Source organism: Phocoena sinus, chromosome 14 (genome assembly GCF_008692025.1).
Source record: "Phocoena sinus isolate mPhoSin1 chromosome 14, mPhoSin1.pri, whole genome shotgun sequence".
Classification (NCBI taxonomy): Eukaryota; Metazoa; Chordata; class Mammalia; order Artiodactyla; family Phocoenidae; genus Phocoena; species Phocoena sinus.
In genome coordinates, this window is record NC_045776.1 from 79,249,962 (window position 1) to 79,268,568 (window position 18,607).

General features: G+C 47.3%; 1 protein-coding gene across 1 annotated transcript in view; it reads left to right on the forward strand.

Annotated features, from left to right (window-relative positions):
* The first annotated feature begins 5,148 nt into the window (after positions 1-5,148).
* Positions 5,149-18,607, forward strand: part of SRRM4 (serine/arginine repetitive matrix 4) — a 161,460-nt gene continuing 148,001 nt past the window's right edge. The window contains exon 1 of the mRNA XM_032603401.1: positions 5,149-5,279. Coding sequence (XP_032459292.1) covers positions 5,149-5,279 — 131 coding nt within the window. The remainder of the gene's footprint in view (positions 5,280-18,607) is intronic.

The following is an 18,607-nucleotide window of genomic DNA, read 5'->3' on the forward strand; positions in this document are numbered from 1 at the left end:
ATAATGATATAGTGTCATTGGCTTTTAAAATTGGGCAGAATAATGGCAGTGCTCTCATTTCATCGCATGGAGCATATTCCTCCATCACTAACGGTTCCATTTCTCCTCCATTCTTCCATCACTAACTGTGTTCTCTGGTCTTCAGCCTCTTTTTTGTGTGTACCCAACTCTTTCAATATGTGGTCTTTGCACACACTGAATCCTCTTACCACTCTGAAACTCAGTTTCCAAATCTGCAAAATTCAGACAATGATAGTTCCTTTCCCATAGAGTTGTTGAGAAGGATTAAATGAGATAATGCTTTTTTTAAAATTGAAGCATATAGTTGATTTACGATATTGTGTTAGTTTCTGGTGTACAGCAAAGTGATTCAATTATATATATATATATATATATATACACACACACATACAATAATTCAGTTATATATATATAATAGATTATATACATATAAATATATTAATTATATTTATGATGTAATTAAGATGTTATGGAAAATGCCGAATGAACTTTTTTGGCCAACCCAATATAATATATATATATATGGTCTTTTTCATTCTCTTCCATTATGGTTTATTACAGGATATTGAATATGGTTCCCTGTGCTGTACAGTAGGACCTTGTTGTTTATCTATTTTATTTATAGTAGTTTGTATCTGCTGATCTCAAACTCCTAATTTATCCCTCTCCCCCTTTCCCCTTTGGTAACCATGAGTTTGTTTTCTATGTCTGTGAGTCTGTTTCTGTTTTGTAAATAAGTTCATTTGTATCATATTTTAGATTCCACATATGAGTGATGATATATGATATTTGTCTTTCTCTTTCTGACTTGCTTCACTTAGTGTGATAATCTCTAGGTCCATCCATGTTGCTGCAAATGGCATTATTTCATTATTTTTTTATGGCTGAGTAGTATTCCATTTTATATATATACCACATCTTCTTTATCCATTTATCTGTTGATGGACATTGAGGTTGTTTCCATGTCTTGGCTATTGTAAATAGTGCTGCTATGAACATTGGGGTGCATGTGTCTTTTCAAAGTAGAGTTTTCTCTGTATATATGCCCAGGAGTGGGATTGCTGGATCATATGGCAACTCTGTTTTTAATTTTTTGAGGAACCTCCGTAATGTTTTCCATAGTGGCTGCACCAATTTACATTCCCCCCAACAGTGTAGGAGGATTCCCTTTTCTCCACACTCTCTCCAGAATTTATTATTTGTAGACTTTTTAATGATGGCCATTCTGATTGGTGTGAGGTGACACCTCATTGTAGTTCTGATTTGCATTTCTCTAATAATTAGCGCCTGTTGGCCATCTGGATGTCTTCTTTGGAGAAACGTCTATTTAGGTCTCTGCCCTAAATGAGATAACGTTTATCAAAGGTTTAACACAAATGGTGACTAGAACATAAAACATAGTAACACTTACTCGATAAGTGCAGTTATTATTATCTGAGACAGCAATGAATGTATTTGTCTTATAGACTCTTGGGAACTACGCAACCAGGGAAGGAGGACTCCTGGTTTATCCATGTTGGTCCAGGGGCATTTGGAGCAGTTTATATCAATATTCTAGAAGAGAAATGGATATTAGAGAAGGTGGGATTCAGATTAAACATAAAGTAGAGCTTTCAAGAAGTGAGGATTAGTAAGCCCTGAGTAATAGAATCAGTTTTTCTCCTTAAAAGTCTGTACGAAAAAATACAGAATCTTGTAATTTGAATAGTTTAGCATGATCCTGTTTAAGGGCACAAAGATAGATGAATTGGTCTCATTATCATATTTCCCATTATCTCAGGAATTATTTGAATCATTTACTGTTCACTGGACTTTTGGAAATGGGTACAGACTGTCAAGTACCCTGGTGTCCCTTGATGATGGTGGATAATGATTAGCCATATTATACTCAGAGAATTTATGGACAGAGTAAGGGGTTTACCTCAACACAGTCATGTTAGTGAGGTGGGATTTGAATTGCCTCAGGAGGAGGGGCAGCTATTTCTCTGAGCTGGTGGTGCTGCCTTTTTGCATCATCAGAGAGAAGGACGTATAAGAACCTCTTTAGCTCCTGCTCTAGAGTACCTGGGTTTGCAAATCCTGGAATCCCTTCTCCCTGGTCTCCCTTTTTCTAATGAAAGAACAATGCCGTTCAGGTAAAGAAGTACTCTCTAGACTTGGCCAGCAAAGTGATTTTAATTGGAATGCCAACTCCAGCCACTTAGTGGTGGCTATCTAAAGAATGTGTTGAGAAGGATTCTGAGGTCTTGTCTCAGAAAGAATGCTGACACCGGCGTAGCACAGAGGATAGGCAGTGATTGTGCCACATGCTTGTATTCATTAACCAGCATACTGAAAGGTCTCAGCATGGTGACTGATTGCACCTGGTAAAACAGAGAGCAATATCCTATGGGAATGAGAACAAGGTGGGTACGCATTGATAAAGTGATGGAGGAACTGGAGTTTGAGTCGCATTGGAGAAGCCAGACCTAAAGTCCATTTACACACATGGTATTTGATTTTTATAGAATTTCATGTGACTGATGAGGAGACTGAGGCATAGACAAGTGAAGTCACTCTTCCAAGACCACACAATTAGGAAATAGCCGAGCTGAGATTTGAACACAGGCAGGCAGTCTGGCTTCGAGGCCCTGAACTTATCACCCAAGACTCCCAACTTAGAAGTCTAAACACTGTGTGCTTCTCAGTATGTGCCTCCTTTGGTATCTGACAGTTTTCACAGTGTGCCACCCTGGGGTGCCTGGTATCCCAAGATCCCCTATCCACCACAAAAAACCAGAAACTGTATTTTGTACAGACTTCCTTTGCTCTTGTAGAATCACCTTGGGCAAGTCACTTGACCATCCTACACCTCAGCTTCCTCACCTTTAAAATGCAATATCAACAGCTTCCCCTCCCACCTTACCTGGCTGCTATTCAGGTTCAAAAGAGACAATATTGTGCAAATGGAAACTTTATCAACATTCTAAGAACTTAGAACAGGAACATGCTGGGAAATGTTGATTGATCTGGTGGGGGTAGGATCCCATCTACCGCTCCCCAGCCTGTGACTCAATTCAGACCACAATGTCATGACTAAGGATGGTGTCAAATATCCCGGGCTACTTAAAGAGCCAGTTCTCAATGGCATTTCAAATGACAGCAACTTCAGGGTGGGAAATAGTGCCTGAGAGTGATGGGAGAGTGGGGAATTTGGGGCAGGAGGGAGAGAAGGGAACACATCTGGGCCTAGCCTCCACTTTCCTTCACCTGCAAGCTCCCCAGCCCTTACCTCCACCTGCTGGCAGGGCAACCCACATCAAGAAGCCAGCAAATGCATCTCTAGCTGTTGACCAGAAGGGGTCACTGCTGAGCGAGCAGTGCTCTCAGGCGCTCACACAAGCAGACACGCAAATATCCAAATACCCAAAAATCCAAATGTAGATACACTTCTGGAAGGATGCTCGGTGACTCAGGGGTCCCCTCTGCCTTCCTCCCCCCCCCTTCTCTCCTCTTCCCCTCCTGTTGCCTTTCAGCGAGTTTCGGAAGTTCACATTTGTGCCCTGGTCCCTTTGGTCCCCATCGCTATCACCATCAGCAAGAAGTTTATTCCCACTGTGGCCAAGACCCAGTGCCAGGTGCTGGGAGGCCTTTAAGACTTGGCGAAGCCTCCTTCCAGGAATGCGAAGTCTGGGGAGTGGGAGTAGCAACTCTGCTGAGATTAAAGGACTCCAAGGGAGAGATGGGCTGAGGGGTCCCGTGTCTCTTTTCCTTAATGAAAACCCCGGGCGTGAAGGAGAGAAATTCTGCCCAGACCCTCTGCGTCTAGGTTTTATTGTGATTCTGAACTTCCACTTTCTGGGATTAGGGCTGGGCTGGGAAGGGGTAGCAGATGGGGAGACAGAAGAGTATCCCCCTATAATCTTCCAATGTCCCCCTCAAAACCCACCCCCCAAAGCTTTCCTTTCCAAAACGGACTCCTCTCCCGAGACAAGCTGTCTTAAGGAAAAGCGGCTGCAGCAGAGTTCCGCAGGAGTGGATGGGGTGGGGTGGGGTGTGGGCACCCTTTCCTTTGGATGGGTTTGGCAGCAGGACGTTGGGCTGGCTGGCAGTGAGGCACAAAAGAGATAGCCCTTAGAGCCGCGTGCACAGATGCAACGCTGCACCCCTCTGCGGGCGGGGCCGGCTCGGCAGATGGCGAGAGGCCGAATTGTTGACGGATGGTCCATCAAACGGCACTTTCTGGGTGGTGGGGATCTCGCAGCACCCAGGCGCAAAGAGGAATTCCGAAGACGTCCCCCGTCCCCTTGCTGCTGTAGACAGCCCCTCCCAGAAGTGGGGCGGTGGCGGAGGGGTGGGGCAGGTTGGCGGGGGCGGATAGATTAAGTTTTTTTTCTCCCTTGATAGAAGATCTTCAAGACTCGCGAAGGGGTTGGGAAGGGAGGCGGCGGGCCCAGAGAGCACGGCAGGAGAGGGTAGGGGGAAGGCCCGCGGCGGAGGGGGAGGCGAGGGGGCTGGGTAGCAGGATCTCACGCTCGGTTCAGTTCGGGGTGCCGCGAGTGCTTTTCTCCGGGGTCAGCGCTGCAACTCCGTAGCCGCGGGGCCCCGGTGACGGGCGCGCGCCCAGCCCTTTCTCCTCCCTCGACCTGCGGGCTTTTGTTATGCAGATGGCGGCTGGAGGCTGAGAAGGCGGAGGGAGTTGGTGGGGCGGAGGAGAGGCGGAGAGCGGGGAGGAAAGTGCGGCTCGCGCGACCAGCCTCCTTTTCCAACGTCACATTGTGAGAGAGACAAAACCCGGGCGCTCCGGGGCTCACACGCGCACGCACACACGGACGACCCCGTCGCCTCTTCTCTCCGGCGCTGCCGAGAAAGCCAGCCCAACGTTCCCTTCCTGGGGCGCGGAGGCTCTGCAAGCTCAGAGCGCAGCCCAGAGCCGACCCAGAAGGCGGAGAGAACCGGCGCACAAGCCTTCTTCCTCCCCTGCCGGCCCGGGCTGAGGCGCCCATCCCCCGCCCTGAACCCGTCTCTCCCACCCCACCCTTCTCGGCCTCACACGGACAGAGAGCGGGGCCGGGTGTGCCCCCGTTCGGAAGCCTCGTTTCAGCACTTCGGACAGCGCCCGGGAGCCCCGGGCCCTTTTGGTTGGCCATGGCGAGCGTTCAACAAGGAGAGAAACAGCTTTTTGAGAAGTTCTGGCGAGGAACCTTTAAAGCCGTGGCCACCCCGCGTCCCGAGAGCATCATTGTCGCCAGTATCACGGCCCGCAAGCCGCTGCCAAGGTAATGACCTCCTGCTTAAGAGGGGAGACCCTGATGGTCCCCCTTTCTGGCCTGTGCCCCAGAGCCCTGCGGGGTGGAGGCAGGCAGCTGGGCCAGAGCCCCTGTCTTTTCCCGTCACTACTCTGTATCTCCCACTGGAACATGGGAGAACGAATTGCTTGTGTGAGGTGGCAGCTGGTGGGAAGGGACGGAGAGTCTTTAAGGGGAGCGACGCTCAACCGGCTGACCTGGCAGCTGCTGTTTGAAAGGTTTTGCTGTCTTTGGGTGGGCGGTGGAGGTGGGAGATGACTGAGAAACTTTTCTTGATATCCCAGGGCTCCGAGGGCAGGGGGTGAAGGAATGGTGGATTTGCGGCAGTTAGCGGTGTTGTACCAGAAGAGATGAGGATTGAACTAGCTCAAGCCTTGTTCAGAGACAGCGGCACATTTCCGTGCTCAGCTCAGAAACTAGTGAGCTCTGACTGTTTTGACAAAAGCCCATATGCTGTTCCCTCAAATACACCCTAAACAGCACCCTCCTCCACACCTTCCTGGCGGCGGCTGCTGCTGAATTATCTGGTCTCCAGCACGCAGAACCAGGAGTCTGAGCTCAAGAGTCAGGGAGGAGCCTTCCAAGATCGTGAAGATGGTCTCAGAAGAGTTTTATTTGGTTTTTCAAAAAGAATCTGATTGCTTTGAACTCAGCCATAAGAACCGATCCTCGGGTGGTGGTATAGAAATAGTGTGATGGAGGGGGGACGAGGGAAGAAATGAAAGAAAGGCAGAAAGAGGGAGAAGAAGATGTGGGGTGAAACTGAGAGGAGGTTGGGGGGAACAGAAGCATTCCAATACAGAGAAGACCCAGTTGTTTTCATAGATCATTCAATTTAGAGGAGTTCGAGAACGAAAGGAAGAAGCCTGTGCCCTCCGTCAGGGAAAATCAAGGCTGAATGAAAACTCTTCTTTTGCTGGTGTTGGATGAGTGGTTGGGTGGGAGAAAAAGAAAGAAGTGGACCAGGGGAGACCACTTGGAGGATTTATTAATCCTGGCAGGCTGCATTAGGGAGTAGATTGAAAACATGTCTGGGAAAGTGCTTCGGACAGAATGCCTGTTATGGCACAGCTGCATCTGAACTCCCCAGTGGGTGTGGGGCGGAGGACCGATGGGGGACTTATATTTTAAGGATCAAACTCAGACTGGAGAACTTTTCATAGTCTGATAGAGACCTGGCTCGTACAGGTCTTTAAGAAAAACGGGTACCCCACGTTGGGAATGGCTGAACTAGAAACATGATGGGCCAGCAGGATGTAGCAGACGGCAAGTGGCGGCAGCAGCAGCCAGTATTTGTGGCTGGGGTGAGGGGACATCCTCTGACACAGGCTGGAGAAGGGGAACAGTAACACCAAATGCCACCAAAAGCTGGTGTTGCTCTGCTTGGAAGGAGGTTCTTTGTAGAGAGCTTTGACATCGGTGGTTTTATCTCCCTGGGTTTCTGCCATCCATTCCACCTTCGGAGTGCACCTCTTGTTGACAAATCAGGTGCTGCGTTGGCCAAAGGATATGCCCTTGTAGAAGGGACTAGAGGAAATTTCATTGGAAACTAGAAGTGTGGCAGTTGGTCCCGAGTATTCCATGTATTTCAGGGGTGCAGGGAGAGGAGAGCAGATTCCCGGTGGTATTTTAATTCAGATAAGCATACCTGATGGCCACCTTGCTTGGTAACTTCACCTTTTGCCTGTCAGTCTGTTACTGTCATGCCTTTTTTCCTGGTCATACTCTCAGTCATATGGATTGCTCACGAGGTCCCCCACCCCGCATGCTTCTGCAGCTTTGTGCAAATCCCGATCTAATCCATATGAGACTCATAATAGCCAGCCCTCCCCACCCAGGCGTCATTTCACTCCTGAGTCTCCTTCCCCCTGAAAACCACTCCCGAGGTGAAAGTCTGAGCATTTAGTCCCTAATTTATGTCGTGCTGAAAGGATCCTCTTTAATACTTCTGTAACAGGCGTGGCCTCTCTGTAGGATAGATTCCACTTTGCGTTTAAGTCTTCAGGAGGGGCTGGGTTGGAGTTGTCTTTTAACAGACTGGCTGTAAAGCCTGAAACATCCACATTTGCACCCACGCCAGCCACATCCAGCGATGGTCAATTTCTACCTCCTTTTTAAGGTTCTATGCTTACTTAAGGGTGAAAGTACCATGTTTCTAAAGCAGAGTTCTGAGGAAGGAAAGGGACAGAGGCATGAGCTTAGCATCAGCAGCTTCCTCTACAGGCAGTCTGGGGACTTGGTCTCATCAGAAATGTTGTCTAGTTCCATGAATGAGGCCCAGCTCACAGTCAGCGGATCTGCCCAAGTAGCTGTCTACAGGGAGCTGGGGGAGGGGGAGGAGGAACCACCAGCCAGTCCTGTTGGTTGCACACTTAATACTTGTTTATGGATGAGGGCTACTACCCACTGAGTGAACTTCCCCAGGATATTTTAAGTCTGTTTCTGAAGATAATTTAGTACCAGGATAGAAGCTTACATTCAATTCGTTGATTTCATAGCAATATGCATACATCATACAACCTTACTCCAAGCAAAGCATCCCCTGGTCCCTCCCTCTCTGCCTCTGTGAGGCATACTTGATGAGGCAATATCTTTATAATGTATCAAGTTGCGAGCAGATGTCTGACTCAAATGTCCGAACGGTGCTTAAGGGCTCAGAGCTGAGCTTCGGCCCTAACACCGGTACTTGGTTCTGCGGTTTATCTGAGTGCCTTAGGCAAGTGGCTCTACCTTGCTGAGCCTGTTTTGTCAGCTTGAAAATAGAAACAATAATCGTAGCTGTCTCAGGCAGTGAGTTAGGAGGACTGAGTCAGGTAAAGCACTTCCCACAGTGCGAGGGACAGAGTGATTGTTTAATACGCACTGCCTCTAAAACAAACAGCTCAGAGCTATAATGGCCAAAGGAAATCTACAGTTCCTTCCAGTATTGTGTTTTTCCTGCCTACCCATTTCTCACCCTGATAATGCTGACCATAAAAATTGTGAGATTTCAGCTCCTGACAGGCGACAGGAGGTGGGGTGGGTGGGATGAGAGCAGTCCCATATTTTCCTCCCTAAGGTCCTATATTTCCTTCCCTGAAGGGAGGTTAGCTGCTTTGTGATCTGATGCTTTCAGTTAGGGGGTGGAGCGCTGGTGAAGAATTGTCTGGATTCAGAATGGATTGGTACGACATCCCTATGGAAGATTACTCTGTTTTGTGTAGGGATGACCAAGCACTGCCAGTCTAGCCAAGGCTCAAATCCCTTGAAAACCATAGTTTGAACCCCTAGCCCATCAACTCTAGAGTGACAATATCATTTGTTGTTCATATCAAGAGTGAAAAGGGTTGCCTGTGGGTGGTTCTTCCAGGATGGAAGCTCTAATGGGAAGTATCCCAGGCAAACCTCACCCTGTACCAGCTGGAAGAGAGCCAGCATGAATCAATAAGATACTTGGAGTGTAGGAGACCCCCTCTTTTGTTCCTGCCAAAGAAGTGCAGTCGTCTTCCTGGCATTAAGTCATTCTCTTTTTTAATTGCTTAATCCAGAAAAGTTTTCACCTGAGAAGTTTAGGCTCAAAGTGGGAAACCTAGTGTCGGAGGCCAACTCAAACTGTAATATTCAGATCAACAAAGAGTAGTTGAGGACTTAATGAACACGTAACTATCACTTGTAATTAGTATCTCGGTTGTTTGTAGATACAGGAGTGTTTGTAAAGGGCGAGGTGGCCCCCTTAAGTAGACTATGCATTCCCTTTACCATTCGTTGGGCAAGCTATTAATTTTCTTCGAAAATCCTTTCCGTGCAGAATAGTCCAGAAGCAGACTTCAGCCCAGTCCCTGTCTAAAGGATCATAAATTCCAAACTATTGGAGATTTTACTGCATAAAGGGAAAGACGGCCAAATTGTAAGGCAGGGAAAATGCCTTTGAACCACTTAGTTCAAGTCTCCCCTTCGTGCCAAGAGATCAGTTAGCACATTTGTGCTGACTCTGTCTCTAGGAGCAGAGTGAGGGGCTGTTGGGAGGCGATGTCCTGTGGTTAAGAGCCAGGAGACGAGGGTCAGGGAAAATGCTTGCCCTGGCGATGAATGAACATTTTCTCGGGAAAGGGAGTGTTACTGTTTGGGTCAAACCTTTCTCCTTCTGAAAGGTGAAATTGGTTGAATGGTGTACAGGGTCAATGAGGGGATCGTTTCTGACACTGCCATGTTCACCTGGCAGCTGTGCTGTCTTAGAGACCCGAGCTGCGGTAGATGTTCAATGAAAGTTGGATGCATTAATTGAATGAGTACACATGGTCCAGATCCAGTATCAGATTAGCCCTCTCCCAGCCCCACCCCGGTCCTGACAATCTGAGGACGCTGGTCAGTGCAACCCGGGAGGCTGGGAGACACACACACACTGCAAATAGATTTGACTCTCACCAGTGTCAGGATGAAGCTCTCTAGATATAGATGTCTGTGTGGCTGGGTGAGTGAACATGCCGGCTTGTCCGGGGGCAGGAGGTCGAACTTAATGTCACTTGGAAGTGCTTTCCAGGCCCGTGTCAGTCTCCGTTAACTCCACCCCGACTCCAGGCCACCAAAATGGGGCCACGTCCCTAAAAAAAGCCTACCTCCTATAAATGAGGATGGAAGCCTGGGTCAGGTGCCTTCTGCTCCATGGCACCTCAGTCATCCCACAGGGGCACAGTACATTTTTTAAAATATCGTTTCTTTCAGAGTGGCTGGACTTACCTTCCTGCAAGGTGGAAGAGTTCGCAGGGGCTTAACGAAACCGGAGTTCTGTAATTGCTTGTTAGTAAGACTTTCTCTGAGGTGAGAGAGAATATTTCTGGGGTGGAAGAGGTAGAATGGTGAAGAGCTTGGGCTCTGAAGTCAGGTGGACCCAGGCTGACATTCTGCTGGGCTACTTCCCAGCTCTGGAATCTGTTAGTCACTTCACCTCTCTACGCTTCACTTTCCCCATCGGTGAAATATTCATCTCACGGAGTTGTAGTGAGATTATTCTCACTACAGTCGCCTAAAAGAGCCCCTGGGGATTTGTACAGAGCTGTTTTAAAAATCCGACAGGACCTGAAGGCAAACTAATCACAGGAAATGTTTCCTTTTACTGTTTACAGACGCTCACTGGCTCCGTGGCTTTTGGCAAGCAACTTGACCTTCTCAATATCAGTTTCCTCATCCATAAAATGGGACTAATAATAGCAGCCACCTCCAAGAGCTGTTGGGAGGACTGAATGAACTAATGTATGGGAAGCACTGTTTGGCACACAGTGAGGGCTCCATCAGTGTTAGCACTTACCATTAATAATAAATGATCGTTTTTATTATTCCTACGTGTCAGGCCCATCAGGGAGGAAAAGATGAATGAAATGCAGTCTTTCCATTTGAGGGCCTCGGAATTTAGCAGCAAAGGGAGACATAGACAGGAGTGTGTATGACTGAGGCAGATCATCTTAAGTACTATAAATGTAGGTAGGAATAAAGAAAGGGGGATGTGGAAAACCAGAGGAAGAAGAGACCCTCAGTGAGGCCTGGAGTCCCTTGCTTATTATCATACAGTAATCCTTAGTTATCTCATCTGTAAAATGGGGATGATTCTTTTTCTTCATCAGTTTTACCTACAATGCAAGGAATGACCAGAATGGATACAGCCTTTACTCCCCGTAGAGTCTCAAGAAAGAGCTTCCTTTTCCCAGAGGAAAAAGCAGGTTAAACTCTGGAGGGGGCATTATCTGTGGGGAGTCCCAGTCAGTGCTAATGAAGGGAGGCTATGGAAAGGAACTGCCCTTATAATAGAGATCTCCTGACTCCCCTGTCAGTGGCTTAAGGATACAGACTCGGGCATGGGCTGTTAGGTTTCTTGTCCTTCATGGCCCAGCGCTGGCTAAAACAAAATCCAGTCTTCATTCCTCAAGCAGCCACCGACGCTGGGGGGAGCAGAGGGAGCCCATACATGTCAAAGAGAAAATAAACCACCGGGGAATGAATGTACAAAGAAGAAGAAGCTGCCTGTGGCTAAAAACCAAAGCTGTACTTCATTCATTCAGCAATTTTCTTGAGCTCCTGCTTGGTATAGCAGTGAACAGCATGAAGCCCCCCCCGCTCTCATGGGGGAGAAAAATAGTAAATGAAGAAACAAACAAATAATATAAGGTCAGGCGGTAGTAAGTGCTTTTAAAAAGAATGAAGCTGAGCAAAAGGCTAGAGGGTGGGGGCGGGGATGGCTTTATTGGATGGAGTGGCCAGGGACCTGGAGAAGGGAGGGAGCCAGCCATGAGGATTACTGGGGGGAAAGTGTTTGAGGGAACAGCATGTGCAAAGGCCCTGAGGTGGAAGCATGTTTGATGTATTTGAGAAATAGCAAGGAGGTCAGTGTGGCTGGAGCAGAATGGGTGAGGGGGAGACTGACAGGAGCTGACTCCCTAGACATAGGCAGGAAACAGATCAAGCAGGGCCTTGTAAGACATCTAAGGACTTCCCAGGTCCTCAGCTCCTAGGCTGGGGGGATGGAGGGGGTCGCAGGGGCGCTCCTGCCCTCTCAGTCAGGGTCCCTGGTCTGATCTGCTTCTCTTGGCTCCTCTCTCCCGACTCTAGTGCAACCAGGGATGACTTTGAATGGCAGAGTCGGAAGCTTAGCTGGGCCCCTCCATGTGTTATGGACAAACATGAAATTTACACGTCACTCTGATTGTGATCAATCAGATTAGGAAATTGAAAAAGACACTGTTTAGACTTCCAAACAGAAGTGGCAAATCTTATTCCCATGATGGTGAGGGCTTGGTGTATCTCTCATATCCATGGGTGCAAATCTATACTATCCCTCTCACCTCACGGCCCCCTTTGCCACACACCCTTGAAGCTACAGTCTGCGCTCGCAGGCTCTTTCTCTCCCTCTCTCTCTCCCTCCCTCCCTCCCTCCCTCCCTCCCTCCCTCCCTCTCTCTCCCTCTCTCTCTCTCTCTTTCTCTCTCTCTCTCTCTCTCCCTCCTTCCCTCCCCCATCTCCACTGGAGATTTTGCTGAGGGAGCTCCCATATACCACAGCCTGTATGTAGAGCTCTGAGAAATAAAACACAGAATTAAGATGTCATAGAGACAAAGCCAAACCAAATCCAGGAACAATGCCGAACCCTAAAACAGTCATTAAGTAATTCACATCTGCATTTGTCTGTTGCAAACAAATACTAAGATCCTCTGGACGCAATGTTTCTCATCAGGAGAATCCCTTCGTTGCTGAATTCCCTGGGCTTACATCCCGCTGCCGGGTTCGCTGAGCAGAAACACCAGCGGATCACTGTTCTCTGGCTTCATTGAAAGTGAAGCTTAGGCAAGTGAGCTGGGATTTTACAAGGCAGTTACCACTCCTACGGGAAGAGAGGTGCCATCTGGGCCTGACGCGTGTGCATTCATAGTGTGTGCGCGCACTTCCTCATGGTGGGAATGTGTGTGCCGAGCTCCTTACGTTATTACGTGCCCAGCCCTGTGCCAAACACGTTTCATCTGTTGTCTGATTCCATCCTCACAGTAACTTTAGGAGAGAGGTATTTTGAAGACCCAATTTTACAGATGAGGAAACTGAGGCTCAGAGAGTAGAAGTGACCTGCTCATGGGAACGTGGCTGGTGAGTCAGAATTGGAATAAAAACCCAGAGCTTTTAACTGAGAAGTTTATAGTCTAGTACACTTTGCAGAAAAGGAAAAGCTGAGACCAGAGAGTTGAAGTGTGGCTTGTCCAAGGTCACGTAGTATGTAAGTACGAAACCAGGATCTGAGATCAGGTCTGCTCAATGGCAAGTACATTCTTCTCTACCTGCTGTACATCCTGTCACTGTGGTTTGGATTTTAAGGTCATGGGTGTTTTTGTGTTATTTTAATCATCTTATTTTACGTCCAGTCAGCTTAGGCAATTGCCATTGTTATAATCCCATCTCACACCACTGTCCGTAACACTGTCTTCCTCTGTCCTTACCCTTCTTACCCATCTCCATGTCGAGCTAGAAGAACCTCTTTGAAAAGTAATCCAGACCATATACACTCTCCTTACCCTCGTCTAAAGCGCTGCATCACTGTCCATTGGCTTGCAGAACTTTAAGCCTTGGTGACTCCCTGCCATGGTACAGCCCCTGGCCACCTTCCCCAAGATCATTTCTAAAATGCTGCTTCTCGCTCCGGCTGCATCCCATTCCTCCTTTTAGTCACTCAAATTTTCCATGCCCTTCCTGCCACCAGGCCTTTACACATGATGCCAAGAAAGCTGTCCCTCTCCCTTGGTGCCTAATTTATACCTACTCCGCTTTCAGATCTCAACTCAAATGTCATCTCCTTAGGGAATCCTCCCACAATGCTCTAGACTAGGTCACACCTGGCATTACAGACTCTCATCACTATAGTACCTCTCTTGGTTCTCGACACATTAGTAATTTTACGCTGACTTACGGGATCATTGGTTAAAGTGTACCTCTTCTAATACACCGAAAGCACCATGAGGATGCGGACTGTGTCAGTCTGCTTGTTGGTTTACCTTTTTCACTTGAGACATAGTAGGGGGCCAAACAAATGTTGGTTGAATGCATGAATTGTAGCAATTTCACCTCATCGAATCATTCTTATACCTAATAGTCTGAACCACATGGAATGTCCAATATTCAAAAACAGCAGTGTTTCCTTTGATTCACAGGAGAACTCTTTGAACTACTGAGGGTGGAGACCATGTCTGTCTCATTCCTTGCTGTATCTCAGCACCTAGAACAGTGGCCCGTGGTTGGCCCATTTTCTTTAGACGTTTGTTGAATGAATGATTGAGGGTATATAAGTGCATGGTACAGATGAGGAAACTCAGAGACCTACAGACATACATCTTCAGAATTTTAGAGCTAAAGGGACCTTTAGGAGATTATCCAGTCTCCTCATTTTACACGTGGAGGACAGAAAGATATGTTTTATAATATTTATAATGTGTCGGAACAACTGTACAGATATAATTTATAAATACACTTATCTGAGGGTTCATTCTCAAAACTTCTTACTGAGAGAGTTAAGAGGTCAGAAGGTTTCCAGGACCTGCTCACGTAGTTCGGCTCCTCATTTTGCAGATAGGAAGACTGAGACCCACAAAAGGGGAAGGACTTGTCCAAGGCCCTTACGTAGCCTGATTCAGCCTGGGTGAGCTCTGGGTTCGGTGAAGTGGTGTTTGCCCAACATCAAGGTTTGTGTGTGAGCTTTCCTGCTGTGATCAGGAGATCAGACACTGCTCGCTCTTGCCCCCGACCCCTCTCTGTGAGATATGGCATCCTGCCCCATGAAGACCTCTTGTGACATATGCCGCCCAAAGCCTGGTCTGGGGATCCTGATGAGATGTCCATCTGTACTCAGCCTGGCTGTTCTTGGGATCATATTTCAGAGCTTTCAGCCACTAAGGAGGCTTTTCTCTGGCCAGCCGCCCTGTCCAGCCGCCCTTCCAAGGCCAAGCGGCAGGTGATTCTGGGGCCCAGCCCACTCCCATAGAGGGTAGGTAGGCTCGGGGCAACTCTTTACCGTGTGGACGGTTTTTTCTAGCCGGAAACCATCACCACAATAGCACTTCCCAGTGATCAGCTCCTTATTAGCCAGTGTCAGCTCCCTGGGGCATTTAGTCAGCAGTCAGAACGGGAGGGCCAGAGGGGACATTGGAGGGACTCGAACACAGCCTCTTTATTTTATAGATGGGGAGACAGGGGCACAGAGAGTCCACAGGGCACTTTGTGGAGCGTCAGAGTGTTAGCGCCCGAGGTATAGCTGACATACGGGCCACCTGACACCCAGTTCTAAGACGCCGCACTGCTCAGAGTTCCTTGGAGAAGAAAGCAGAAAAATTCGTGTATTCCCATTTTACAAATAGGACACATGAGGCTCAGAGATGTGAAATGACTTGCCAAAAGTCACACCATGAAATCGTGATACATTATTGTGGTGGTGGTGGTGGTTTAGCTATTACTGTTGACCTCATTTGATTCTCACAACAGTTAAGTGCCAGTTTTATGTCCATTTTGCAGAAGAAGAAACTGAGGCTCAAGGTCTTATAAAGACCCAGAATAAACCCCGGGTCTCTTGACTCCAAGTTTAGTGTCCCCATCCCACTGCAGACAAAATGTGTGACCCCAGGAGGTGGTGCACTGAGCATGGATCCACCAGGCAAGGGGAGGAAAGGTGTGACCACCTCTGGTCATTGACCAGCCTGCATTGCCAGTGTTACCCCCATTGAAGCCCCCTTCTTTCTCTACACTAAGTGTACCAGCCTCATGCCCCACACAGCTGCCCCCTGTGTATGCTCCCTTTCCTAAGTGGAGACATCCCTTTGAGTGACATCCCTTTTAATGGCCAAGGGAGGAGGGAGACATTGCAGTAGGACCCCAAAACAGCAAGGGGGACTCAGAGCTCAGGAGCCTGAGGAAGAAATTTACCCCATCGTTGCAGGGGCCTGATTGAGGGGAAACAGGCCCCAAACTACAGTGGGAGGAGCATGCGTCTGGAAACCTTCCTTCCACGGGGGAGGTTATGCGTGACCGCCCGCTCCCCCAAGAAAGGACATCTTGCCACTGAGAGAGTTAGGGGTGGCCTTAAGAGTCTCTTCATCCCACCCTCCCTAACTTCCTTTTATGGAAGGAATCCAGCCCAGAGTAGTTAAGTAACTTGCCTAAGGCCTCACAAGCAATTAATGCCAGAGACAGTGGGTTCCCTGTAGAGCATCAGTGGGTTCCAGGGGAGAGGAAAAGAGCTAATATGATTGCCATCCACTGCCTGTACTCGTCCGCACCCCAAAACACTGGCTGTTCCACCCTGGACCTATAGCATTTATGGCCCTTTAGCAAATCAACTCTCAATCTATCCCCAGTGATAGTTTGAATGCAGGAACTGGGGACTGTGGTCTAAGTGCTCCTAGATGTTTTTGATGTTTCCCATCTTGTCGCTTGGGCTAGGTGCCATCACAGCCAGCTGATGTTTGCTGTCCCCACTCTGGTCCAAAAGACCCCATTGCCTTCCCTCTCCATGGAAATTCTGGGTGCTCAGCATACTCCTCCATCCACCCTGCTCATCCAGCCCTCAGGAAGGCATCACCTCCCATTCGCCAAGCAAACACGGCTATGACACATGCCAAGGGAAAGGGGTTGCATAGTTGGATGAGTTCTGGCTCTGTGGTTGATAAGCTTGGGCTTGAATCCTATCCCACCATCTATTAGCTGCGTGATTTTGAGCAAGTCACTTTGCTACCCTGAGCCTCGTCTGCATCAGGGTGACAAAAGTCTCTAACTTGCATAGTTGCTGATTCCTGGTTTTACCTGTTAGGAGTGATTGCCCTTGGACATTAAGGTTCATGTTCAAAAGAGGATCAGTTTGGTAGAGGGGGAGGGCGAAAAGACACTGCGATTATACCCCTAAATCTCAGAGCTCATGGGTTCCATTCCCTATTATACAGGTAGAGAAAGAAAGGCTCAGAGAGGAAAAGGTACTTACCTGCCCAAAGTCAAATAGTGAATCAGAAAACAGGTCTCCTGACTCCCAGGGTTTACTTCTCTGTCTCAGTGACCTCATGAATGTCAGTGTTTCAACTTCTTCACCTGTCAAAGTTTTAATAATAGTTCCTAATCATAGTTTCTGAATACTTACTACATGCCAATCACTGAGCAAAATGCTTTATCTGCAGTATATCACTTAATACACTGAACCATTTTTTAGGGTAGTTAGATATTATGACAATTTCCATTTTGTAGATGGGAAAATTAAGGATCAGAAAGGTAAGTAACTTGTCTAAGCTCACACAACTAGGTGATGTCAGAGATGCGATTTGAATCCTGTGCTGGTAACTCTTACTAGCTCTTGTTGGGAATGCCTGCTCTGCCAATCTCCTGGTGTGGGAAGGAAAGATCAGAAAAATTAGGAGCACCATAGGGAAACGAGGAAGTTCTTGACAAGCTGTTTACATTGCTCCATCCCAGTGCCACAGTGATGCATGAGAGAGAACATAGTTCAAGACATATGTCCACTAGTACTGCCCAGTTTTATTTTCAGGTGAACAAACTCACTGAAGGAGTTTGATGCTACATTAATGAGCAGCTTTCCTGGAAGCAAGTTTCCCTAGGGAAGGGAGGGAGAGAAACAAGGAGAACAAGTGTTTCTTGAGTGAGAAATTTGGGGCTTCTAATTGCAACACCTACCCCAAGCTGACCCATTTAGGTGCATCTATTATGCAGTCATGGTCATTCTTCATAGGCACGGTACTTCACACTTGCTACGAACTTGACCGACACATCCACCCATCCATCCATTAACTCATCATCTCTTCCTCTATTCATTTATTTATCCATCCACTACGTAGTCACTCATCCATCCCTCCCTCCATCCATCCATCCATCTACCCTACACCCATCCATTGATCAAGGAACCATTTGTTTATTTATTCATTATTTCATCCATCCCTTCATCTATTCTCCAGCTATTTGTTCCTTCGTCCTTTTTCCAGATATTTTCTTCTCCCATCCATCCATCCATTCATTCAACCAACCAATCAATCAACCAACCAACCAACATTTATTGAGCATCTACTTTGTGCCTTTCTTTACCATTTCCCTATATTTATGGTAAAGTAAGGTTTATTGATTTCATTTAACAGATGATAAGAAATGGCAGGTCAGATCATTTATTTTCTAAGACCTTACAGGCATAAAGCCTGGTTGAACTTGTTCTCCCAATCTTAGTTCTTCGTAAGACACCTAAAACATTGTAGTCCCAAGGAATTTAGGCACTTTATGTTTGTTGGTTTTTCTCTGAGGCCTTTTGCTATTGAGATTTAAATGATTGTACTTATTCATTCTTGTCAGAAACAAAGAATCACAATTGCTATGATCCTTTGTTAAAACTTGTGCAAGGGGATTTCACATCTGAAATCCCTTCTGATTATCCATTCATACCTTCACCCAGCACTGCAAAGCATAGTCATGAATAAAGATATCTCAAGTTGCTTACATTCTAGTAGGAGAGGCATGTCTATTAATAACTAGCAATTAGCAGGCATGGCAGGAGTTAATTTTGTCGAAAAGAGAGTTAAAGTCTGAACAGGTAAAGCGACTGGCCAGAGATCAGCGAGTTAGTCGTAATGCCATGCAATTTTAGATATTGCCTGCTTATAAACTAAGCTCTACGCTGGGCCATTTGTAGATGTCACTTCACTGAATTCACCCCCCAGTCCTATGCAGTAGATAGCGTTGTCCCCATTTTGTTGATGGTGGAAGTGAGACTTAGAGGCTTTAAGCAACTTGGCCAAGGTTACCACCTTGTAAGGG